Raw genomic sequence first — 26,816 nt, forward strand, 5'->3', positions numbered from 1 at the left:
GTATTGCAATTCAACAACTCATTCTTTGAGATACAGCACATCCTTGCAAGTTTGTCATTGTTTTCTGAATGTTTTACTTGTATCGTGTTGTCTTGTGTCACAGTTTCTACCAGCACCACTCACTATCGAGACTTCAACCGTGTGCACCTTTTGTCATCTCCTCTTCACCTAACAATTTCTGATCCATCCTCGCACTCACCTCTGACACCTTCCCACTTGTCCATCTTGACCTCATGCACAACCCTCTTCAAACTTCCTTAACATAAGACATCCCTCCCTCATCCATTCAAATTTACAAACAGATCTATCCACTCATAAACCTTTCAAAATCCTTTCATGCATAGTATCTATTGTCGCCCCTCCCAAAACTTTCCTGTGTCACTTGTGCAAATCACTATCATACCGTGCAATGTCACAGTTCGCCCCTCCCTCCTCATTCTACTACTCAGCCCTCCCATTCACACCCACTCCATCCTCCCCGAGGCAGTCACCCTCATTGCAAGGGCACCCCGCACCTCGTCTATCCTCTCAGCTCACTCTACCCAGAAATGAGGAGCAGCTATGAACATGGAAAGGGCAAGCTATGCATTATAAAAGATATACGTACCGTAATCGACCCCAGCCTCGCAGGCGGCTTCCAGGCGTGCTTTGTGGTCCATGGGCAGTTTGTACTTGTTCGTCAGGCTGCACTTCTCTGTGAGATGGAGAAAATGTTACCAGTAGGCAATGATACGCACCCTAGTGAAAGTAAAGACTTCTTAACATTGGTGTGTGGACCAAGTTACCTATACCAAAGAAGTACAGAAGCCCCTTTTTTCAGTTCGTCGTTAACATCACAAGCTGTCTCAATACCATATTACCCATGCCGTTTAGCTGAGCCCCAGCACCTTGAAATCATTTTTTGGATGGTAGGAAAGCCATACAATCTGTACCGTAACCAGTGAAATTCTCGTACCCGCAACACACTTGCAGGCATCCTCCTTGCAAATGGTCCTCAAGAGCCCGCTTTGTTTCGATGGGTGGTAGAACTTTGTGCATCGGTTTTCTGGAAAGGAAAAAAGGGAGATAGAAAAAGCATTTTTAATGAGGCTACTTCTGCACTGAATGCGGACAACAGAAGCAACTGTTTAGGTTTAAAAATCAAAAATAAGCTTTTTGGAAGAACTGATGATTCTATGCTCCTATGTCTGACCTTGTTTGGTTACAGTTATATGACCAGATAGTCAATGCCCCTGGAACGATAATAGTTAACAAAAAAAACCCCACAAAAATCAAGATTTCACTTCCCTTTTGCATCTTTGTCTGAGCCCTTCTTTATAATTGGATTTTGCGGCTTTTGTTAAAGACTCCAGACACTCCACCAAACACCCAAACATTTTTCACTGAGGGAAGATATATATACATGTTTTTGGTCGCAGGTGAAAACCTATCAATAGGATGAAGCAGGTGGGGTAAGTTCAAACATCAAACTGACACTCTGCATTACCACTTTGTTAGATACAATTGTTGTTTCTTGGTGGTATTTGGGGAATTGGGAATTTGGTGGTACACCTCTTGTTCTACTATTACCAAATTTAATAGTTTTCAATTTACTGACCTGGAAAGGGTGAAAGGCTTAGTTGCTCATGCCAGCATTTGAACTTGTGAGGAACACAGCAGTGGTCACTAGCAAAGGTTAAGTCACTGAGCCATCTTACTGGTTCATGGGTAGTTAAGAAAGTACTCTCAGGGTGTTTGTTTACCGATCTGACCAGTTTTTGTCAGCAATAGCCTAACATTCAAGGTAAAATAGTGGCAGCAAGCACAGAATCTGATTGATAATTTGATCAATATAATCTAATTCAGTGGCTCTTAACCTGTGGTCCGAGGACCCCTGGGGTGTCCAAGAGGCCTTCTCAGGGGGTCTGTGACTGTTTTACAAAATTAAATACTATTAAAATTAAAAAATTTAAGTTAATATATTATATACTAATAAATAAGCAACAGTGAACAATTGAAGACTTTTTCTATATTTGATTGTGAATTACACAAAATATTTGAAGAGTTGATTATTTGCTTGATGTATACTTGTTTGCTTGTTTTTGTATTTTTGCATATTTTTTTCTGGATAAAATCTTAGAAATTGCTTAGGCCAGGGTTCCCCGGCTTTAAATAGTGACTCAGTGGGGGTCCCCAAAATTCCAGTAATGATTGGGGGCCCTCAGAAGTCAAAAGGTTAAGCACCGCTGGTCTAATTAATTTAAATTGGCCCAAGATTGAATCGTGTTAATGGGACTGGTTTCCAAATGTTTGAAGAAAAAAACAAGTGCATGCTACATTGGTTTTGGTTATCAAATGCCTTGGAAACACAAGGAAGAATTTTGTATTTTACTTCCATTGTCTTTTTTGTGCTCTGATCTTGCATTAATTTCACCTTGGGCAGCCCACCCAAGACATCAGTGATAGGTATTGTGTGTAGGTATGAATGTATGTATATATGTATATATGTATAAAAGGTAACCTAGCCATAAGGCAACAGAGTGCTCTACATTTTCAAAGTAAAGCTTCAAGTCAGTGACTAATAATAGAGGAAGCTGAGTTGTGCATGGTTAACACTTTGTGAAGTAGTGTTCTTTAAAGAGGTGTGCCTATAACTGTTTGCTCACTTGGAGCAGTTTTGGGGCAGTTCTGATAGATACGGGGATGTTGTTCCAGATCCTGGGTACATAGATGGAAAAGGCCTGTTGTCTTTTTTTTTCTTTTCTCCACTTCCTAGTCTGCAGTGTTATGATATCCTGGCTGCAGGCGTACCAAGAACCATCAGAGATTGTAGGTTTGTCAGCAAGACAAGCAGGAGTGCTGGTTGTGAAGACTTTGAGATGGAGGCACCTGGTTTTTAAGATGGCATGGGCCCTCAAGGGGAGCAAATGAAGTTCCATCAGGATGTGGTAGTGTGCTCATATTTCTTCAGACCCTTGAGGAGATGTGCTCGGAATTTAGGATGCTCCTAAAGTGTGCCGGTGTTGAGTCTGGGAGACCATGGAGGTGGGCATTATCACCAACCAGATACAAGAGTAAAATGACTTGAACAGAAGTTCTGAAGTCACTTTCTGCTAAAAACAGTTAGACTTCCTTTAGAAGAGAGAGATGGTACTGGGCTGGGTTTTGTTTTTTGGCAATGTGCTTCTTGAGGGAGACAATGTGTTCATGGTGAATCCAAGTAATTTGACATTTGCTGAGAGTTGGGGTTAGAATTTGTCAAGGCTTATGTCAATGAGCCAGGTTTTTACAGCATTTTGTTTCTTGTTCCTGGTCCTGGCAAATACTAAGAATTCTGCCTTGATTGGGTTGAGCGTCAGGTAGACTTTGTACACTACTGTCTGTAAAACATATATATTTTATAAACACACATACAGCTATATTTAAATCACAATGTATGCATCTACACATTTACACATTTACACATTAGTTGCCTACAGTTTTAAATGCTGTAGAACACATGGCTTTGCTTCTGCCTGTTACTGTGGCTAGCCTTCATACTCAGGTATTACATATCTAAAAAGGGCAACAATTCTAGATCCTAATGTGGTCCAATACAGGAGCTTCAGGTAAGATAATCAATCAGTACAAGTCTTACTTGTTCTGCTGGAGCATCCTCTGTATTAGTTTGTCTACGCATCCATTTGGTCATGCCTACCATATTTAATCCTTAACAAAAACAACATTTTTATATAAAGACCTTACAAAGCACAAGCGTATCACGTATTAAACTGATTTGCAAATGCAGTCCTGATTGTTTCTGAGAGGACGGAGGTTTAAAACACCACCTTAATTTCTTGATGAATAAACTCTCTCACTGGTCCTCTATTTTCCGCTAACATGGCACTGTTGAGTAGTGGGAGGCTCAGTAAATTCTATTGTGTATCCAGTGACCGTAGTGTAGAAATAGATAAGACAGATGACATCAATTACTCTATATGTAATTAGTTATGATGCAGGCAGAGAACTACTTGGTATATTTATGGAATGACATTTGTTTCTCATCTTATGATATGTGGTCTAGTGTTCCACCTCTTTTCCTTTTGTGTATTGTCATTTCAAAATTTCAAGTGTGTTACTAATTATCAAGCAGACAAAATGACAGACAAGTAGCTAGCAGATGAGTTACTTAAGGTGTCAATAATTCTATTACAAGATAATGCTCATTTTCTAATACTTCTAAGGGACTAGAGTACTGGTGTACAGGTAGGTCCAGGATGGCCAGATCCATGCTAGTGTTCTATGTTAACTACTACGTGAATAACTTCCATTCAGAGTCACTGTACCTACATTTATCATAAAGGGATATCCTGAAAATCTTGAATGGATCTATCACTCGTGGATCTACATTGGACAACTCTATATTACATGGATATGTATTCATCTGTTGTATTTTTGTCCAGTATGTTCTATTTTCAAACAACAGGATGGTGGAATTTTGTCTGCAGACCTTCCACTGAAGATGCAGGGATGAGGTGGTTCTTATTTCTACTTCACAGAAGTACTATGGTTGCGGGAGAGCTTACCTATGGAGTAGTACTCGTAGATAGTGACAGCAGCAGGTTGGAGCAAACCCACTTCAAACTCTTGGTGAGCTTTGAATTTGATGCATTCGGTTTGGGTATTTGAAACCTGCAAATAGAAGTTGGCAGTTACCTTACATACATTATCTACAAGGGTGCAATTTGGCAACTTCAGTAAATCATTCACAGAGTACAGAAAATGCATGTCCTCTCTACAATACATCCCGCAGCCATGTGTCATTAGAAAAACATTAACAGTATTCCTCTCTCACTTACAAACATCTTCGTTTCTCTAGCAAGAGTACTTCCTCTGACTCCTACACCTTAAATAACTTCCTAGGCCTTAGGCGTTTAGAATAGGAAGTTATTGAAAGCTTTTGCATTTAGGGAGGATACCTTTGTTGGAGAAATGGTGTATTGTTAAGGTGTGCTTCTCCAGCAACAGAATCTTGCCAGATATTTAGGTTTTCAATAATTGCAGAAATGTTAGATGAGGTTCTTATGCACAACATTAGGGTTATTTTAATAGTGCTTGTAGTCTCAACATTATGTGCACATGTGCGCAACAAATCATGATGTCTATGTTTATTGATGCGTAGATTTTCCTTCTGTTGCTTGCTCTTTCTCAAAAGCCACCACAGTCGTGCATTGCTTGAATCATATATAAATGATAGGCAAGAATTGTTTGGGAAATTTCATACGGCAAGCTTTGCAGCAACTGGAAGACCCATTCCTCTGTCTGCCACTTTTGCACAGTAATATGGATCTCAAGAGGAACCTGTGTGTTCAATATCGACAGTATAAAGCCTGGTGAGTGCTTGAAATTTGTTATTAAACCGTCTGAGCTACATTCCCTGATGCACAAACACACTAGTCCAATTACTGGGGTCCACATGAATGAATATATGTGGAATCATGGCTGGTTGTGAACAACTACGTCCAATAGGTATCCTCCCTATCAGCAGCCCCCGTAGAGATCCAGTCAGAAACCACCACTTTTCATCATAGAACTGCAAGATAAGGTCTCATGAAGTTATTCCATTTTTACATTTCTCCTGACTTTACCACAACATCATTTTGAACTTGCACTTAATTTCCAATCCCATTTTTTATGTTCAAAATATTTTACTCAGTTTTCAGCCAGACAATTAACAAATGTGACAAAGCAAAATGTCAGAAAGCCTCATAAAAAACCGTAGGCAGTTTCCTTAAGTGAACACAGATCTACTAATGACAATCTTAAGATATGTTCTCTTTATACTCCCCTTTTTCTCAAAGGTATAGCTTACCATGAATAATCCATCAGAGAATCTTACAATGTTTGAAAACGAGTCTAACAATATTACGGTAAAAGTGGATATGACCATTATCTGTCATCTTGTCCAACCACAAAAGGGTCAGGCTCTGTAGAGATGTAAACCAAAAATCCTTTAACTTAAAAGGGGGCATGAATCAATTTAAACATCAATATCAACTGGAAGAAAATCTTGTAGGAAATACAAATACTTATAGGTTATAGATCTGAAAAGAATCAACCATACAGACATTGTAAGGCAATGGGGCATTGGCTTCTAGGTTTGATAGCTTGTGAAGGTGAGTATCCGGGGCGTATGCTTTTCCAAGCTAAGGATCTACTCATTACATAGGGATGTGTAGTTTTAAGGGCTGTTCGAAGCTGGGGGCATTTTACCCCAAAAGTGGCAAGAGCCTGTCAATTACTTTGCAAGGTTGTTCGATTCAGGAAGACATATTACAATCCTGATTGTTGAGGTTAGTTCTTTTTCATATATCTGGATTTACCTAAAAATATCTTTTGATGAAAATATACTTCACAGAAAATAGTTAAGGATATACTCTGGAATGCCACTGTGCACAGAATAGTTCTGCAAAACCTAAACTTGAAGAGGAAACATTCTGCAAATATGTTATGGCATGGAATTGGCCAAAAAGATATTTAGCACGAGTGTCACTCTGCGAACCTTATCGAGCTTGGGTTACTTCTGATGGCGTAAAAACTAAGACAAAAGAATACCGGAAGCTTTGCAAACTCTGTGGGCCGTGAAAATAGATACCTTTGTAAGAGAAGTCCTGCAAACACATACTTTGTGCATCCCTAGCATGATTTCCTATCTCATACCATGCAAGCCAGCAACCAGTCCCAGAAAATGGTATACCATTATGATACATCCATACCTTATGTATTTGGACTTTTTTGTGGCACTTGATACTGAGATTTGTTAGTCTATATGGTCCACAATGGAAGACCAAGCTCAGGTGGTACCATGAGTACCTCTTGGAATACTTGTCGATCTTTAGTTTAGTATTCACTTTGGTAAAATGACTTTTTAAAAGTTTGGGATTGTGGACAATTGGTTAGGCTTTCAGGAAGTATATTTCATCATGCTGTTGCTGAGCTATGGAGAGCTTCTCCTCTTATTGTATTTTTCCATTCTGTCGTCAGTAGCTGGAACAATTTTCAGAGTTGGGGGTGCTGCCATCAATGTTACAACACTGAAGTCATAGGAAGTGTGACAAATCTGAGCGCCCAACAAAGAACATGTGAAGCAGATGAGATGCTACCATTCGACAGGAGAGTGGCAAGGATGTAGTATGTAGCTGTGAGTGCATTTTGGAGCACAATGTTCGATCTTTATTACTAAAGCATGGTGTGGTAGCACAGTTTCATTCCAAAACAGCACATTTTCCATTGAAATGACCACGGAAAGTTTCATACACATACAGTTTCGCTGGTAAATCTATATAGCACCCAAAAGATAATGAGCGGAAATTGGGTTTTAGCAAATATTTATAATTTGTGCATAACCAAGTAAAGTCACTTGATTTGTTTTGATCCTATTCAATCAAACTTCAGAATTATATAAAAAATTAGCTTCCTTTGTACTTTCCTAACTGCTAATATAGTTTAAAATATGTGTACAGTTCATTTACAGATACTAAAATGTTGTTGTGTAAAATATTTCATCCTACAGTTCATCCTTTTACGTCCCTGTACCCCAGCAATATTGTCACATAGTTCGGTTTACAAATGGCTCTCAATTTGCAGTCAGAGAACGAAAAGTACAGACCAATCTCCATATTAACAAATAAACAGCAAATTGTTAGAATATATAGCCTGCATTTGACTTCCGCCTTTGAAAGCACAGGAAATGAGACCCTATAAAAACCAATTTTATTGCTGATTAACTTCTGAATGTTTGCATGATTATTTTGGGGGTGCTGCAGCACCCATACTTCCAGCACCTATAAACTGGACACAGGATCACATTCCTTCTCATTGATGATCTTTGGTTTTGTGGGTAAGACAAAATCAATAATAGCCTAGAATGAGTGGGATAGTCAATACAATAAATAGCCAGTTGTGGATGAGACTGAAGTCAGAATAAGTTGATGCAAGAATTTTCACTTAGGGCTTGATCTAGACAAATACACCAGAATCCCCTGTCCGCCAAACTGTAGGTCCACCTGCTATAGGTAGAGATAGGTGGGCCACAAGGCTTCTTTTAACTAAGCCCTATTTGCTCCTTCGAAAGAAAGCTTCCTCCAATGGCTGATGCAGTAGGGGCCATTGGAGGAAGGGCATTAAACCACCAGCCCTATTTAGGTTGGACTGTGCAATGTACTGTTGTCCAGTAATGTCCTGTTTGCTCCATCTGTTATCCCCAGGAAAAACCTGGTAGAGAGGCACAGAAAAAAACACTATTGACCCCTACACCCTAGGATTAAACTCTCAAGGTATGTGAGTTATTAGTTTTTGATTTTTCAAAAACAAACTCCCACTTTGGGAAACAAACAAAAATGTTGAAAGTTTTGCCGGCGACTGTCAAAAACAGCTGTTGCCAGCTCCCACAATTTTTGTACCTTGAAGGTAGAGAGAGGATTACCAGGCTGGTGGTCATCGTTAAATCTGATGAATGTTAGTCCGTCAGGATTGGGGAGATAATATCCTCCGTGACCCTGACAGAGAGATTACTGTCTGTTAAACTAAAAATCGGGCCCTTAGTCTGTAACACCTTTTGGTATTGTGGTTATAAAGGTAGCACAGCAGCTGCCTTGAGACTTGCCCAATTAGTCCATTCAAGTTTTTTACTGAAAGTACTAATTACTTCCAATATGTAAGCTTCTCCAGAACACTGTGCACATTAACTGTCTCCAAGAACTCAGCAAACAGTAGCTATAAGAGGCAACTTGCTTATGTAGAAAAACAATAACACACAATCTTGCAGAAATCTGTTCAGTAAAGAACAATACTACATTACCTTATCCAGATAAATGATGAGGGATCCACGATCTGATCGCTCCGTATCCATTTCATATTTTGAAATGTATTTGTCAACTCTGTTTGTCAGCTGGGCAAAGGATGAAAAACAAATGATTAGCATAGAGAAATAATAATCACTGGTATATTAAACTGGTCACCAAGTCCATATATAGGCTTCACATTACCCATTGGACGACCCTTAGTTTCAAATAAATAGGAAAGTCAAGCCACTGTACTGCCAGTCTAGGATAAGTGAAAGAGCAGGCTTACTATATGGTGTCATGTTGTAGTTTGTCCATTGTGATAAAACCCAGTCTTCCTTGTAGCGCTTTATGGCAGGGACGGCTGCTGTGTGGGCAAAGCAGCGGGACGAGGGCACAAAATAAATGTTAAAAAAAACAAAAACGTACCTGACTTGCCGCCTCTGCTGCGCCGCTCTTCGGTCCTCACTGACAGCAGGCACAGGCTTGCAGCCTGCCCTGCGGCCAATCCTAATGCTGCTCTCATGCTGCTGGCAGCATGAGAGCAGCTTTAGGTTTGGCCGGAGCGCCCTGGCTTGGCGCTCCAAGGTAGACTGGGAGCCTGGGCCTGCTGTCTCCAACCGGCAACACAGTGCTGGGTTGGAGAGGGCTCAGTGCGCATGTGTGTTTGGCCGTCCTGAGACGGCTGGTCACCAAGTCCATATATAGGCTTCACATTACCCACTGGACGACCCTTAGTTTCAAATAAATAGGAAAGTCAAGCCACTGTACTGCCAGTCTAGGATAAGTGAAAGAGCAGGCTTACTATATGGTGTCATGTTGTAGTTTGTCCATTGTGATAAAACCCAGTCTTCCTTGTAGCTCTTTATGGCAGGGACGGCTGCTGTGTGGCCAAAGCAGCGGGACAAGGGCACTATTTTTTTTTATTTTTTTTAAACGTACCTGACTCGCCGCCTCCACTGCGCCGCTCTTCGGTCCTCACTGACAGCAGGCACAGGCTTGCAGCCTGCCCTGCGGCCAATCCTAATGCTGCTCTCATGCTGCTGGCAGCATGAGAGCAGCTTTAGGTTTGGCTGGAGCGCCCTGGCTTGGCGCTCCCAGGTAGACTGGGAGCCTGGGCCTGCTTTCTCCAACCGGCAACACAGTGCTGGGTTGGAGAGGGCTCAGTGCGCATGTGTGTTTGGCCGTCCTGAGACGGGCGGCCAAACACACATGTGCACTGAGGGAAGTGCACACCACTCCCCTCAGTTCTTGTCATCCCTATAGCCCCTCCCCTTAAAAACATTGGGGCATATTTATACTTCGTTTGCGCCGAATTTGCGTCGTTTTTTTCGACGCAAATTCGACGCAAAACTAACTCCATATTTATACTTTGGCGTTAGACGCATCTAGCGCCAAACTTCATGGAGTTAGCGTCATTTTTTTGCGTGAACACCTTCCTTGCGTTAATGATATGCAAGGTAGGCATTCCTGTCTTAAAAAATGACTGCGATGCATATGCGTCGTATTTATACTCCAGGGCAAAAATGACGCCCGGGAGTGGGCGGGACTAAAAAACCCGCATTTGCGCCGGATTTTAGCGCCTGGGTCAGGGCAGGCGTTAAGGGACCTGTGGGCTCAGAATGAGCCCAGAGGTGCCCTCCCCTGCCCCCAGGGACACCCCCTGCCACCCTTGCCCACCCCAGGAGGACACCCAAGGATGGAGGGACCCACCCCAGGGACATTAAGGTAAGTCCAGGTAAGTATTTTTTTTATTTTTTTTTGTGGCATAGGGGGGCCTGATTTGTGCCCCCCTGCATGCCACTATGCCCAATGACCATGCCCAGGCGACAGAAGTCCCCTGGGCATGGCCATTGGGCAAGGGGGCATGACTCCTGTCTTTGCTAAGACAGGAGTCATTTCAATGGGGGATGGGCGTCGTAAAAAAATGGCGCAAATCGGGTTGTGGCGATTTTTTTGCCTCAGCCTGACGTGCACCATTTCTGGACGCCCATATGCCATTTTCCCCCTACGCCGGCGCTGCCTGGTGTACGTCGTTTTTTTTAACGCACACCAGACTGCGCCGGCGGCTAACGCCGGCTAACGTCATTCAATAAATACGGCGCCCGCATGGCGCTTCAGAATGGCGTTAGCCGGCGCTAATTTTTTTGACGCAAAACTGCGTTGGCGCAGTTTTGCGTCAAAAAGTATAAATATGGGCCATTGTTTATTATAGTTTTTATTTTTACATTTGCAGCTGCTGGCCGGGAGATAGGGGGGTGGTGCAACGCTCCTCCTCCATAGCAGAGGAGCGGCCGCTGCTTTATGGACAGCTGATTAGGGCACTGTAATCTGACATGAAGAACTCATACCAAATTATTTAACGAAAGCGTATTTCAATACAAAAATACAAATGGACAATTTCAAGTCATTTTCTTTCAACCCCTTTGAATTAAGTGAATTAAATCCACGCTAGTTACTTTAAACGAAGGCCCATATTTATACTTTTTGAGCACCGCATTTGCGTCATATTTTGATGCAAAAGCGGCGCAATCTTGCAAAATACAATTGTATTTTGCAAGTTTACGCCGTTTTTGCATCAAAAAGCAGCGCAAATTGTATGAATATGTGCCTAAGTATCTGTCACAGGCTAGTTGCAGCTTCTTAATTACTAAAACGGGAGGTGGCCGTTTTGCGTTATGACGTCTTACATTTATTAATTTGTTGCGGTTCTGATTCAGGATAACAGTACCTTGTTTAGATCATCTACGTCCGGGGTGAAGCCGGTCAACATGGAAACATCTAGAATTGTCATGGTTGAATCAGTTTCCCCGAGGAACCTGCCAAACGGAAAACATCAAAACTTTAAGACTGGTTCAATTTCCAAGCTTCAGTATTTTAAATGTGAGTCTCCTTTATAATGTGCGCTTTGCGGCTGATTTTCTGGAATGTATACCTACATTTCATTTCCTCTTTAAAGATCAGAGGTAATGCATGTGAGTAGGACATATTCACTGCATATGTTTACAGAAACTTTCCCGGTTGGTGTTGTTTACAAACACATTCATTAACAATCTGATCACACCTTTAATTTAAGGGAGAAAACCATTATAATATTTTAATTTAGTTTTAGCGTTGGGTTACCTCTTTTTGGCGTTCAAATGTGCACGTTTGGTTTGGTGATTGGCTAATATGTTTATGCGCAAACCTTTCATTGGCAGCTGATGCGGATCTACATCCAAAGAGCAGAGGTCAGTGAAATGGAATTCAATACTGCCCTAGAGGACCAACATAGCACTGAATACATGTATGCACACAGTGGAAAAAATAAATGTTCTTACCTCATACAGATGGTAATGAACACTGAGCTGATGGTTTCCTCTGGGCTCTTAACTAAAAGTGAAAAATAATATCATGTTAGATAACTTATTCTTAACAATTTACCCCCAAGCTGCCTTCTTGAACTAATTATTCTCTGCATTAGGTGAATACAGAAGGAATTATGGATATATATTGCCGTCCAATCTGTGGCTGGGTGGCATTTTCTTGCTTGAATAGGGTCAAAAGCACCCTTGCTATGCCACTTACAGAATCACACAAGTCTTGGAAAATTATTCCAAAATACGCCATCACGTTTGTCTAAGAATACAAACTTAAATGTGCCAATTATTGCTTCTTGCTGGTAGTTTTCTCCGCCTTGCTTATACTGCTTTCCTGAGCATATGATTTTACCAAGAACCTTGAGGTGCTGGCTTCAGAAAAATACAAAATGAGTCAGTAGCGACACTGGTATAGGATGCATTATCTCAATCGGCAACACTTTAGGGTACCAGTGTGAATGATCCTGCCACTCAGATCCAGCATCTTCAACAGCCCAGTTTGAAGGAATGAAGAGTAATTGCTATGAACATATGTAGTTGTCAGTTTCCGACCAGGCAAAGCTCCAATACCATGTCTTCACATTATTTTCACCCTACACAAGGTAGCCATAGTGGCGACAAAGGACACTCCAGCTTCTGCACTGATTTGTACCATTGTGGAGCTTTGTATGGTTACTCAGGCTTTGAGTATATCCCCACAATGCCTGATGAGACTGCATGCAGAATACTTGATCAAGAGGGCGGGTCAAACCCAGATCCCAGTGAGCCCTTTTACCGGAATGCCTGGACAGAAACGTCTCTTAATGGTGATATACATCACTGTCACTCCATGTAGGTTTCAGAAAAGGAAGCTTGTTATGTTCCTTGGGTTTGAAAGTAGGAGGCTCTTGATGTAGCAGTGAGTACTAGTAACTCACTATAGCGACTCCTGGACTTATGGTTCTTAGTCACCATTGTTCCAGACAACAAGGCTAGTAGTGGCATGATTATCTACTTGAATGACAGCTGGCCCCTAAAAGCCCACACATTTGCAAGGGTGGCTAGCCTGGTTGCTGAACTGGCCACGGTATGTAGCCTTTACCCCGCAGGCGTAACTTCGCATGAACTTTAACTTGCCGTCTTTACATGCAGGTACGTACATTTAATGGGTTTTTACCCTTACTACACTGGTCGCAACTAGATAGCTAATGTTAGGACGATGTTTCCATATAAAAAGTGTTTTTGACTTGCCTATATCTTTGGTGCTGTTGGATGAATCTTCATGAAATTTTCCAAAAAAAGTATAACAGTGATTCTTGTGCACAGAAGGTTTTGTGGTGACCCGTCAAGTGGAGGGAGAGAAAAAGGGGGTGCCAAAAAAGTTACATTTCCCATGTTAATTCCCATATGATATTTAGACACAATTACAGCTCGAACCGCTGGACAGAATTACACCAAATTTGGCAGAAAGTTAGCTATAAGTGCGCAGATTGTGCTTTCACTTATTTGGTGTAAATCTGTTCAATAGTTTTAGAAAAATTTAGGGAAATCCAAATTTGTATATCTCTGGCTGTGCTGACTTTGCGATTATTTCGTGAATATTTTGTGGAAATTCTCAAATGTTCACAAATGCACATGTAAAAAGAAGCGATGTAATTGGCTGACCACAACCTGACTAGAAAGTTGCGGCCGCCATTTAATTTCACAGGACACGGTCCCCAGGGGTGAAAATCCTAATTGAAATTGGCATAAGGGGTTAGGGTGAAGGCACCCTGACCCCAGGGGTGTGACATAGGTGTGCTTTAGGGGCAAATTATGGGTTTAAAATAATTTTGTGTCACCATGCACGATATTTGTGAAAATTCATGAATTTTCGCGAATTGTTGTGAATTATTCGCAATTTTTTTGCAAATAGGAAACATTTGAAAGAAAAAGCACAGGCTCATGCGCCCACATACACACCCACTCAGACCCACTCATAGTCTCACACACCCACTTTCAGACCGACTCAGACACTCACGCACCCACTCACAGATCCACTGAGAGAGACAGGTCAACCAGTGCTGCGCATAGTTAAAGGCCATGTTTTGCATGGGGTTGGGTGGTTGAAAGGGCTTGGCTGCATGGCCTGGCTGCAGGCCAGGCCTTGCAACTAACCCTTGCTGTGCGCGTCCAAAGGCTGTGCGAGGCAGGGGTTGGATTAATATATAGTAATTAAAATCACTTTGTTAGAAATGGGGTCTCTAGTTGGCAGTTGTTTGCACTCTGTCCAAGCAGGGGCCCTCAATCTAGTTGGGGTAAAGGAGGTACACACCTAGGATAACCCAAGCTCACCCCCTTGGTAGCTTGGCACCAGCAGTCAGGCAAGTACTTGTACAAACACACACAGTAATACAGTGAAAACACCACAAAAGCACTCAACACCAGTTGAGACAAAAAGCCAATATTTATCTGAGTAAAAGAAGACCAAAACAACAAAAATACAACATACACAAGCCAAGTTATGAATTGTCAAAGATAACACTTCAATATAAAGCGCTTAGAAACACAAATGCTTCAATTTGGTGATATCACGGCATTGCAACAAAGTCGTTTCCACAAATCTAACACCATTGGCGCCAATCATGGTGTCACACGGACCCCCAGATACAGTACCTTGTGAAAGTGAGGAAACAAGCCGGTGCACAGAGTCATGAAAGTGAGACGTTGCTGGATCAAGGGCAGCGTCGGTTCCGGTGATGCAGAGCAGGGCAGCGTCGGTGCAAGGCGTTGGGTCCTTGCTGACGAGCAGTGGAGAAGAGGTGGCATTGGTGCGAAGCAGCAGTTCCTTGCGCTCCTTCTGGGGTTGATGTCAGGCGGGTCAAGACAAGGTGGGGTGATCTCATGGGGTCATGGTCATGTGACAGGGCTTAAGGCGCTGTGGGGGAGTCGGGAGTCATGAATGCTAGTGACATAGCACTCCGGACTCACGAAGTCACGGCACGTCAGCAGCTGCTGTGCCATCAGGCCTGCAATGTTGGTCGCGGTCATCGAATTCCTGCAGAACCACGGCTTCAGTTGAACGCAGCGTCATGTGGTCAGGCAGCGATGTCAGTCAAGGCGTAGTCGAAAGTTGGTGCACGTGGTTTTTTCTGGTTATTCACAAGCTTTCACTACCAAGGGCCCAGAAACCAGAGTAAGCACCATCTGGCGAGTTAGAGTCTACAGCAAGTGAACCCAAAGGCTGGTAGGTGAAGTCTTTGCTGTCCCTTAGACTTCTTAACAGGAGGAAAGCTCAGTCCAAGCCCTTGAAGAAACGTCACAAGAAGGATACACAGCAAAGTCCAGTCTTTTACCACTCTAAGGCAGAAGCCGCAACTGCAGGCCAACCCAGCAAAGCACACACTGCAAAGAGGCAGTACTCCTCCTCCAGCTCTTCTCCCTGGCAGTGGTTCTTCTGATCCAGAAGTGTTCTAAAAATCGGGGGTTTTGGGTCCACTACTTATACCCATTTCTGCCTTTGAAGTAGGCAAACTTCAAAGGAAAGTCTCTGTTATTGACAAGATCCTGCCTTGACCAGGCCTGACCCCAGACACACACCAGGGGTCAGAGACTGCATTGTGTGAGGACAGGCACCGCCCTTTGAAGTGCAGGTGTCAGCTCCTCCCTCCCCACTCTAGCCCAGGAGACTCATCAGGATATGCAGGACACTCTCCAGCTTCCTTTGTATCACTGTCTAGAAGGAATTCACAAGCAGCCCATCTGTCAGTCTGACCCAGACGTGGAGTCCACAAGGAGGCAGAGGCACAGAATGGTTAAGCAACAAAATGCCCACTTTCTAAAAGTGGCATTTCAAGCTGACAATCTTAAAAACAACTTTACCAAATAATATGTTTTTAAGCTGTGGGTTCAGATACCCGCACGTCATATCTCTAACTGTTCCCAACAGGAAACTGCACTTAAAAGATATTTAAAGGCAGTCGCCATGTTAACCTATGGGAGAGAGAGGCCTTGCAATAGTGAAAACCGAATTTGGCAGTATTTCACTATCAGGACATGTAAAACACATCAGTACATGTCCTACATTTTAAATACACTGCACCATGCCCATGGGGCTACATAGGGCCTAAGTTTGGGGTGCCTTACATGCACAAAAAGGGAAGGTTTAGCCTGATAAGTGGGTACACTTGCCAGGTCGAATTGGCAGTATAAAACACACAAACACTGCAGGGGCAGGGTGGAGCTATGTTTACGGGGCTGCTCATGTGCATAGCACAATCAGCGTTGTAGGCCCACTAGTAGCATTTGATTTACAGGGCCTGGGCACCTCTAGTGCACTTTAAACCAACTATGCCAATCATGGCAAAGCCAATCACCAATACAACTTACACAGAGAGCCCTTGCACCTTAGCACTGGTCAGCAGTGGTAACGTGCCCAGAGTACCAAAACCAGCAAAAACGAAATCCAGCACAAAGTCAAACATATAGGAAGCAGATACAAAAAGATAGGGGAAACCATGACACAGATGCCAGGTGTAACATGTGTCCCACCCAGCTGAAAATAGGGAGAACTAACCAACTTCATGGGTGTTCTCATCACTAAGTTGGAAGAATCTGGACAGACCATTAGCCATGGCTTGTTCTGTACCAGGGCGGTGTTCCACTGTGAAGTCCATTCCCTGTAGGGAAATAGACCACCTCAACAGTTTTAGGTTCTCACCCCTCATCTGCATTAACCACCTGAGGGGCCTGTGGTCTGTCTGAACCCGGAAGTGAGTCCCAAACAAGTAGGGTCTTAGCTTCTTCAGCACCCAGACCACAGCAAAAGCTTCTCTCTCAATTGCACTCCATTTCTGTTCCCGGGAAAGTAACCTTCTACTAATAAAGATTACAGGCTGATCTAGGCCCTCTTCGTTGCTGGAACTGCCCCTACACCATTCTCTGAAGCATCAGTCTGCACAACAAATCCCTTGGAGAAGTTGGGTGCCTTCAGCACAGGTGCTGTGCAAAAGGCAGACTTCAGGGCATCAAAAGAGGTCTGACAAGCCTCAGTCCAGATCACTTACCTGGGCTGCTTTTTAGGGGTCAGCTCTGTCAAGGCGGCGACAACGGTGCCAGTCCCCTTGATAAGCCTCCTGTAGTAACTGTTGAGGCCTAAGAAGGCTCTCACCTCTGTCTGGGTCCTGGTGGCTTCCAAACATGGATAGTGTCAATTTTTGGTTGCAGGGGTGCAACCTTGTCACTCCCCACCTAGTTTCCCAGGTAAGCTACAGATCCCTGCCCTATTTGGCACTTATTGGCCTTAATAGTGAGGCCTGCCTTCTGCAGGACCTTCAACATTTCACAGAGGTGTTGCAGGTGTTCCTCCCAGCTGGAGCTGAACACTGCAATGTCATCCAGGTAGGCTATGCTGAAATCCTCCAATACCTGATCAACCTTTGAAAGATGGCAGGCGCATTTTTTATCCCAAAGGGCATAACCCGGAACTGGTAGTGGCCTTCTGGGGTGGAAAACACTAATATCTCCTTTGCCCCATCGGTTAAAGCAATCTGTACCCAAACGTTAAGCTAAACGTGCTGAGGAACTTGGCAGCTCTTAGCCGATCTATGAGCTCATCAGCTCTGGGGATGGGGTGTGCGTCAGTCTTAGTGACACTGTTGAGTCCACAGTAGTCCACACAGAACCTAAGTTTTGGGGTGGTACTGGGTGCAGCAGCCTTTGGGACCAATAACACTGGGCTTGCCCAAGGACTGCTGGAGAACTCAATTAACCCTAACACTAGCATCTTGGAAACCTCATCTGTGATTCTGGCTCTGACCTTGTCAGTCACCTTGTAAATCTTGTGTTTCACAGGCGGACTGTCCCCACTGTCCACATCATTATTACAAGGATGAGTGACCACTGGGGTCAAGGAAAACAAGGAGGCAAACTGTCCCGCAACTGGCGACAGTCCCTCTGTTGCTCTTTGGTCAGTATTGGGGAGAGGTTCACACCCTCCACAAACCCATCTTTCGCCTGGGCAGACAGGAAGTCATGAAGAGGTTCACACTTCTCCTCCACCCCATCATCTGTTGCCAAGAGCGTAGTCAGTTCAGACCTCTCAAAGTGAGGTTTGAGGCGATTCACATGCACAACCCTCAAAGGGTTCCTGAGAGTCTACAAGTTCACCAAATAGGTGACATCACACTTGCGCTACACCACCTTAAAAGACCAGTCCACTTGTCCTGGAGAGCACGAGGCTCCACTGGGGCCATGACCCACACTTTCTGGCCACTGTGAAACTCAACCAGAGTGGCATTCTGGTCGTACTACAGTTTCATGTCCTCCTGGCTGGCTTCTAGGCTCGCCTGAGCGAGTTTCCTGAAGCGTGCAGTCTGGTTTCTAAAGGCCAGCACATAGTTAAACATGTCCTGAGCGGCTTATTGGAAGCTTTCTCGGGCCTTCCTTCACCAGACTCAGAGGTCCCCTCACAGGATGTCCATACAGCAGCTCAAAGGGGCTAAGACCAAGTTCCTCCTGCGGTACCTAAGAGAAGGTATGGCAAGAGGACGTCCCACTTACGCCTCATGGGCTCTGACAGGCCCATTATCATGTCTTTCAGGGTACGGTTGAATCCCTCAATGAACCCATTTCCTTGGGGGTGGTAGGAAGTGGTGAACTTGTAGGTCACCCCTTCCACAGAGACATCATATATGTAGGTGTGAAGATCGTACCCCGGTTGGACACAACATCCTTGGGTAACTCCTTTCGGGTAAAAATTCTCATCAGTGCCTGACCCACCACACGGGCTATCATTGATCTCAGATTGATAGCCTCCGGGTACTGGATGCATGGTCCACCAAGACCAGGAGGAACCTGTTGTCCATGGCAGTCTTGGGATCCAGAGGCCCCACAATGTCAATTCCCACCCACTTGAAATGGGTGCTGACAACAAGGAATGGTTGGAAGAAAGCCTTGCATCTCCCCTCACTCTTGCTACTTGTCTGACAAGCCTGGCAAGACCTACAATATGCATCAGAGTGACTGCACATTTAGTGCCAGCAAAAGAGGGTGACAATCCTCCCAAAAAGCTTTGTCCTGCCCCAAATGTACCACCAAAGGCATATCATAACGCAGCCCCAGTAGGAACGTTCTGAGACGCTCGGGTACCACAAGCACATGGGCTGCCCCAGGCTCAGCAACCTTAGGCTCACTATACAGGAGGCCATCCTCCCAGTAAATCCAGTGTGATCCAGAGTCCTTGCCAGATGCCTGGTCTGCAGCCTGACTCCGCAGACCCTCAAGAGAAGAGCAGGAGTTCTGGGCTTCCTAGAACTCTTCCCTGGTGGGACCCCTTCCTGCTGCCAATGGATCAGCTTGGGCACCTCACCCACTTCAGCCACTTGTTCCTCTGTAGGATCTGGGTCATACTCCTCAGGCTCAGCCTCCTACCAGACCGCAGAAACTTCTGGGACGTGTTTCCCATGCCCCTTGCTCTTCCTCTTCCTAGCAGACATCTGAGTCACTCTTTCAGGCCACAGGGTCCCGTGATCACCCTGATGGGCTGCCATACACCGGTTGGTCATGCACGCCCACCCAGGCAGACCCAACTTCTCCAAGTGTGACCGGCATTCCACCTCACTCCATGGGAAATCCTCAAGGTCATTGCCTAGCAGACATTCAAAAGGCATGGTTGGACTCACAGCTACCGTCAAGGAATCTGAGACCCCCTCCACTCAAAGGGAACTTGTGCCACCTTACACAGGCGCTCTGAGTTGTCCACAGCAACTACTTGGTGAATCACATTGGGAATTACTTGATCTTCAGACACCAGGTGACACCTCACCATAGTTACACTGGCTCCAGTGTCTCTCAGAGCCTCCACCCTCTGTCCCTTGATGGTCACCCACTGCCTGTATTTCTTAGTGTTCTCAGGCACAAGTGTCTTCTGGACCATCTCACTGTCCCTTAGTGAGACAAGGGTCATCTCAGCTGGCTCCCAGCCTTCTCCTGGAGCCAACTCCTCCCCAAGCGATATACTGGCCAAACCCTGTGACTGAGCACCAGTGGGTGCCGGGATCCACTTGGGACATTTGGAGCCCCCCTCATGTGACCCACCTGATCACATGCAAGACATTTGTGGGGGCCCTTCTCTGCAGATTTCCCTTTAGAGATCCATGGTTTCTTCTTACCTAGGGGCTTGGAATTCTTACCCTGGGAACTAATTTGGGGCCCTTGTGAGAACTCCCTGTGTTCACCCTTACCTCCCCTCTTCTTCTGATGGGGACCCTGCCCACCCTTGGCTGAGTTTTCCCATACCCCTTTTGGACCCTGGTGTTTTCCCACCGGTCCACTTCCTGGGGTCAGTCAGCTTTCCGTCAATTAGGTGCTGGTGCAGCTCTGGAAAACAAAGACTATACAAGTGCTTCCATGCAATCAAATTGTACAGCCCCTCACAAGTTGATACCTTACTGCCCTTCATTCAACCATCCAGTGCCCTGCAAAAAGAATCAACACATTTGAGAATCACCCTTCTAGTAGGACCTGAACTTCTCCTTGTACTGCTGTGGAATAAGACAGACCATATCTAGTGAGTAGGGCGACCTTCATGATAGAATAGGTGAGTCACAGAGGATTCCCTAGGGCTGTCAAGCTATTCCCTCCCCTCTACCTCAAAGCGCTTCCACAGGCCCGCAGCCAGTGTACATCAGGGACAAGGTTCATGTGAACAGCTGATCACACCCTTTAAACCACAGGTGTATGTCATCCTCATTCTTGTAATCTTTTACCAGGTCTTTAGGGATGTGCACTCTTTTTTCAGGCTGTGCTGGGGTGGTGCTGCCACCATCTGTGCTGGACCTGCCCTTCAGATCCAGCTCCTTTAAACTCAATCTTGTGCAAAGACCTGTTTCTTTTCTTCCATGGCAAGAGTGTCTTTTTCCTCTTCCCTTTTGATACTAGCCAGCTAAAGCCCCCTCTCATGCTGGAGTCTGAGCTTCTCCATCTCCAATTTGTGCCTCCTGATTCCCCTCCTGCCCTCTATTTCCTCCTGGGTCAGGCCATTGGATGAAACACTGCTGCCTGCCCTGGAGGCCCTTCCTCCAGGCAGGTGAGGGTTATTCAACACAACATCATGTAAGCTCTGCATCTCCTCATCCACAACATCGTCTGCTGTGTGCTCCTCAGCCTCTTCTGCTGCCAACCACGCCCTCAGCATCTTATGCAGCTCCTCCTTTCTAGCGGAGCTTTTGATTGGACATCTTAATTCCCAAATTGTTTGAGCTGAGCCACTGTGTCCTCCTCCAGTTTCTCCAACTCAAACACCACATTTGTAGCAGCTACTAATGGCTCCCCAGACTGAGCCATGCTTGTGGGTAAGGTTGTACAAAGGTGCAAAGTTCCAGAAGGCATGGAAAATCCAAGAAAAAGGAAAAAACACAAATCCAAGAGAAAAGAACAGTATGTGGTTGTGTAAAGGACTGCATTAAAACAATAGTGTACACCAAACAGTGTATGCCAAGTACAAATACAAGTTCAATCCTCACCTCTGATCACCAAGGTTAGAAATGGGGTTTCTGGTTGGCAGTCAGTTTGCACTCTGTCCAAGCAGGGACCCTCACTCTAGTCAGGATAAGGGAGGTACACACCTAGGATATCCCCTGCTCACCCCCTTGGCAGCTTGGCACAAGCAGTCAGGCTTATCTCAAAGACAATGTGCGAAGTATTTGTTCTAACAGACACAGTAACATAATGAACACACAACAAAAGCACTCAACACTAGTTTAGAAAAATAGCCAATATTTATCTGAGTAAAACAAGACCAAAATGACAAAAATCACCATACATAAGCCAAGTTATTAAATTGTCAAAGATTAAACTTCAATATAGCGCCTAGAAATACAAATGCTTCAATTTGGTGTTATCACGGCGTCTTGACGGAGTCGGTCTCACCAATCCGACACCAATGGCGCCGGTAACTGAGTTGCACGGACCTCCGGGCACAGTACCTTGTGAAAGTGAGGAAACGAGTAGATGCACAGAGTCAGGAAAGCATGACATTGCTGGATCCGGTGCAGCATCAGTTCCGGTGCTGCAGAGCAGAGGAGCGGAGGCGTCGGAGTGAGGCGTTGGGACTTGCTGCACAGCAGTGGAGATGAGGTGGATTTGTGTGAAGCATCGGTTCCTTACGCTCCTGGTGTGATTGATGTCTGGCAGGTCATGACGTGGTGGGGCAACCTCACAGGGTCGCAGTCATGCCATGGGGCTGCAGTCGCCACTGCGGAGTCGGGTGTCAGGAACGTCAGTGACACGGTACTTCAGACTCACAAAGTCACGAGATGTCAGCTGCTGCTGCGGCACCAGGCCTGTGATGTCGGTCGGGGTTGTCTCACTCCAGCGGGGACCAAGCCCTCAGTTGCAGGTGGTGTCGCATGGTCATGCAGTGGAGTCAGTCTGGGCATCGTTCGAAGTCGGTGCATTTGGTTTTTCTTGGTTTTTCACCAATTTTCACTCCCAAGGGCCCAGAAACAGGAGTAGGCACCACCTGGCGAGTTTGAGTCCACAGCAAGTGAACCCAGAGGCTGGGAGGTGAAGTCTTTGCTGTCCCTGAGACTTCTTAACAGGAGGCAAGCTCAGCCCAAGCCCTTAGAGAAACTTCACAAGCAGGATACACAGCAAAGTCCAGTCTCTGTCCTCTCTAAGGCAGAAGCAGCAACTGCAGGCCAAACCAGGAAAGCACACACAGTGAAGTGGCAATACTCTACTCTTCCTCCAGCTTTACAGCTCTTCTCCTTGGCAGAGGTTCCTCTTAATCCTGAAGTGTTCTAAAAGTCTTGGGTTTTGGTTCCGCTACTTATACCCATTTCTGCCTTTGAAGTAAGCAACCTTCAAAGGAAAGTCCCTGTTGTTGACAAGATCCTGCCTTTCCCAGTCCCAGGCCTGGCCCCAGACACATACCAGGCAGTCAGAGACTGCATTGTGTGAGGACAGGCACAACCCTTTCAGGTGCAGGTGTTGGCTCCTCCCTCCCCACTCTAGCCCAGGAGACATATACAAGACACTCCCCAGCACCCTTTGTGTTACTGTCTATAGGGAATTGACAAGCAGTCCAACTGTCAGTCTGACCCAGACAAGAATTCCACAAGCAGGCAGAGGCACAGAATGGTTAAGCTAGAAAAAGCCCACTTTCTAAAAGTGGCATTTTCAAACTGACAATCTAAAAAGCAACTTTACCAAACAATGTATTTTTTACTTGTGAGCTCAGAGACCCCAAACTCCAAATCTCTATCTTTTCCCATTGGGAAACTGCACTTAAAAGTTATTTAAAGGCAGGCCCCATGTTAACCTATGAGAGAGATGGGCCTTGCAATAATAAAAACCGCATTTGGCAGTATTTCACTATCAGTACATGTAAAACACATCAGTACATGTCCTACCTTTTAAATACAATGCACCTTGCCCATGGGGCTACCTAGGGCCCTCCTTAGGGGCACCTTACATGTACAAAAAGGAAAGGATTGTGCCTGTCAAGTGGGTACATTTGCCAGGTCGAATTGGCACTGCCATGGCTGGTCTGAGCCATGTTTACAGGGCTACTAATGTGAGTGGCACCATCAGTGCTGCAGGCCCACCAATATCATTTGGTATACAGGCATTGGGCACCTCTAGTGCACTTTACTAGGGATTTACTAGTAAACCAAATATGCCAGTCATGGAAAAGCCAATCACCAATACATTTACAGAAAGCACTTGCACCTTAGCACTGATCAGTACCAAAATCCAGCAACAATGAAGTCCAGTCCACAGTAACAAAATACAAGAAGCAGAGCTATAAAGATAGGGGAAACCACACCAAGGATGCCAGGCCTAACACACTTTATGTTAAAAAAGCATAGAAATTCACTGAAACAGGGACATTATAGTTAGGTTCTGAATTTACTTGCAAACAAATACAGAAATTCAGCAGTTATAGTTAGAGTTCTTTCAAGTAACTATAACTCGCACCTTCACCATGCACCGCTAATTCCTCCACATGTTATATCATTGATGAGCTCTTGTATGGCATCTTTGATATCATCACTGCAACATTTGCAATAAAACTATTGATGAGAAAACTGTGCATGGCAAGGACGCGACTTATAGTTACCTTAGGGCGCGAGTTATAATCACTTGAATGAACTCTAACTATAACTGCTGAATTTCTATGGCTTTGTATGAGTAAATTCAGAAGCTATCTATAATGTTCCTGCAACCTTTGGTTTTTATATAAATATATATATATATATATATATATATATACTAACAAAGCGGTAAAATAATTTTTGCCGACGCACCCCACCGCTTGGATGGTATTTTACCAGTTCAAAACTGTAGTACTCTGCCTGGGCTGGTGAAAGGCTTTTGTCAATTTACAGCTTGGCAATGATGGCGCTGGGCCAATACAGCGCTTAAATATTTTGCTGTCATATGGTGCAAATTTATTTCTTGCACTGTGCCTATCTGACCCCGGCCCGACTCCTTTGCGCCGTGCTCAGACCGAACTCTCAATGCAACAGATGCTTTCACTCACTGGCGGACCTCTTCCACTTAGCATGGTCCTGCTTCAAGATCCAATAATACTGAACACACATTCTGCATGAACTCTGTGATGTGCTGAATCTAATCTTAGCGAAAGTTGCCCTTCTTGAGGTAATGGAGGACATTGGGAGCTCCCTGGCGACTCGCACACTTGTTGGTATGGCTTTACTTATTGCAAACCAAGACATTGCTAGGTGCTGGGCATCCAAGGCCCCTCCCTCGCTACAACAGTGGAGGAAGGGCATGGATTGGTGCGCCCAAATGGAATGACCCGCGTACTAGGCAAGGGTGTGTGAGGGCAAATACCATAAGATCTGTGATGTGTGGCTGGGCTCTTCCTGAACATGAACATTCCATTCCATCCAAGTGCTACATGGACCAGTTAACCTATGAATCTGTACCCAAATGTGATACTATGATAATGAAATGTGTCTTCTTCGCTGCAACTTCTTGTTACATATATAAATCAATAAAAGCTGGTTATCAACAAAAAAAAGTTTGCTGTACAATGGCAAAAGACTTTGGGGGTCATTACGACCCTGGTGGTCGGTGGTAAAGCGGCGGTAAGACTGCAAACAGGCTGGCGGAAAACAAAATGGAATTATGACCGCGGCGGTAACCGCCACTTCACCATTCTGACCGCCATGGCGGTGAAGACCGCTGGGCTGGAGATTGTGGTCCCTGCATACCGCCATGGATCTCGGGTGGTTGGGAACCGCCATGAGATCCATGGCGGTAGGCACTATCAGTGCCAGGGAATTCCTTCCCTGGCACTGATAGGGGTCTCCCCCACCCCCTGCTACCCCCCACAAATCCTCCCCCCGCACCTCCCTGCCACCCCCCAAATGTGGCACAACCCCCTCTCCACCCCAACCTCGAACATGCACATATACACACCCCTACACGCACACACCCCCAACATGCACATATACACACCCCTACACGCACACATACACCCCGTCAACACATACCCGCACACATACAAACAGCCATGCACACCGTCTGACCCGCACACATTTCCCATACACACAACACCCCCCCGCATGCATACACTCACTCACTCACCCCCTCTACACTCTCACATGCACACCCCCATGCACGCACACAACACACAACACACAACACCCCCCCACCCCCTTCCCTAACGGACGATCAACTTACCTTGTCCGTTGATCCTCCGGGAGGGGACGGGATCCATGGGGGCAGCTCCACCACCAGAACACAGTCACCAGAACACTGCCACACTGAATCATGGGGCGTGATTCAGTGGGCAGTGTTCTGTTGACGTGGCGGTGGAGGATGGCGGGCTGCCAGCGGTCATAATACGTGGCGCGGAAGACCGCCACCACTGGCGGTCTTCAGCACAGCGGTACCTCGGCGGTCTTGCGAAAAGACCGCCGAGGACGTAATGACCCACTTTGTTGCTTTCTAGCTTGGTGTGGATGGCACTGTGCCAATCCTATGCTTAAAAACTATGCTAGAATAAGAGACATTTGAGATGAGCAAATCTAGAGTGTTGCAGGGTGCTCCTTACTGGATCTGCTTTCCACCATGGTCAGAACCAGATATTAAGTTACTGTAATTTTGGGGTGGGTACAACTTGCTGGCCTGACCATCCCTTTTTGCATGGGAGAAGGAAGGACAATATCGTATGTGTACAAGAACCTGTACAACACAGTTGGTATTCTGATCATGTCAGAAGAAGCTTTTCAAAGTGAGCCTTCTTCGATTGTCCTGTGATAGCATTGACTGACTCACTTTGTCTTTCTACTGGACAATCTACTTTCTTAATGTTGGGCTCTGATGAATGCTTTTAACATACTTTATTTGAAAATACTTCTTCAAGATTAAAATATACATAATCATTACATTTTTATCCTAATGATTAATCACAAGAATGTTTTGAAAAACAATGTCCAAATTAAGCCACAAGTTTGACTATTAGGATTTACCATTTGTAGTAGTTCATGTAACAAATAGATGTGATACCTCTTACAATAAATGGTTGTTAAATAAGGGCAACAACAATATATAATTCCGTTATTATTTCAGAACACAAATACTTTCACCCACATTGTGAGAGAAATCTGCAAATCCAGGGTAAACAAAAGTTAAAGGGCCCCAACTGTGTCAGTGAAAGTCT

General features: G+C 44.9%; 1 protein-coding gene across 1 annotated transcript in view; it reads right to left on the minus strand.

Annotated features, from left to right (window-relative positions):
* LOC138293808 (venom factor-like) overlaps positions 1-26,816 on the minus strand; it is a 473,276-nt gene that overhangs the window by 48,775 nt on the left and 397,685 nt on the right. Inside the window, exons 33-38 of the mRNA XM_069233135.1 lie at positions 12,122-12,173; positions 11,533-11,620; positions 8,819-8,908; positions 4,545-4,650; positions 956-1,045; positions 608-694 (exon numbers count right to left, since the gene is read on the minus strand). Of these exons, the coding sequence (XP_069089236.1) occupies positions 608-694; positions 956-1,045; positions 4,545-4,650; positions 8,819-8,908; positions 11,533-11,620; positions 12,122-12,173 (513 nt within the window). The remainder of the gene's footprint in view (positions 1-607; positions 695-955; positions 1,046-4,544; positions 4,651-8,818; positions 8,909-11,532; positions 11,621-12,121; positions 12,174-26,816) is intronic.

This window comes from Pleurodeles waltl, chromosome 4_2 (assembly GCF_031143425.1).
Source record: "Pleurodeles waltl isolate 20211129_DDA chromosome 4_2, aPleWal1.hap1.20221129, whole genome shotgun sequence".
Taxonomy (NCBI): domain Eukaryota; kingdom Metazoa; phylum Chordata; class Amphibia; order Caudata; family Salamandridae; genus Pleurodeles; species Pleurodeles waltl.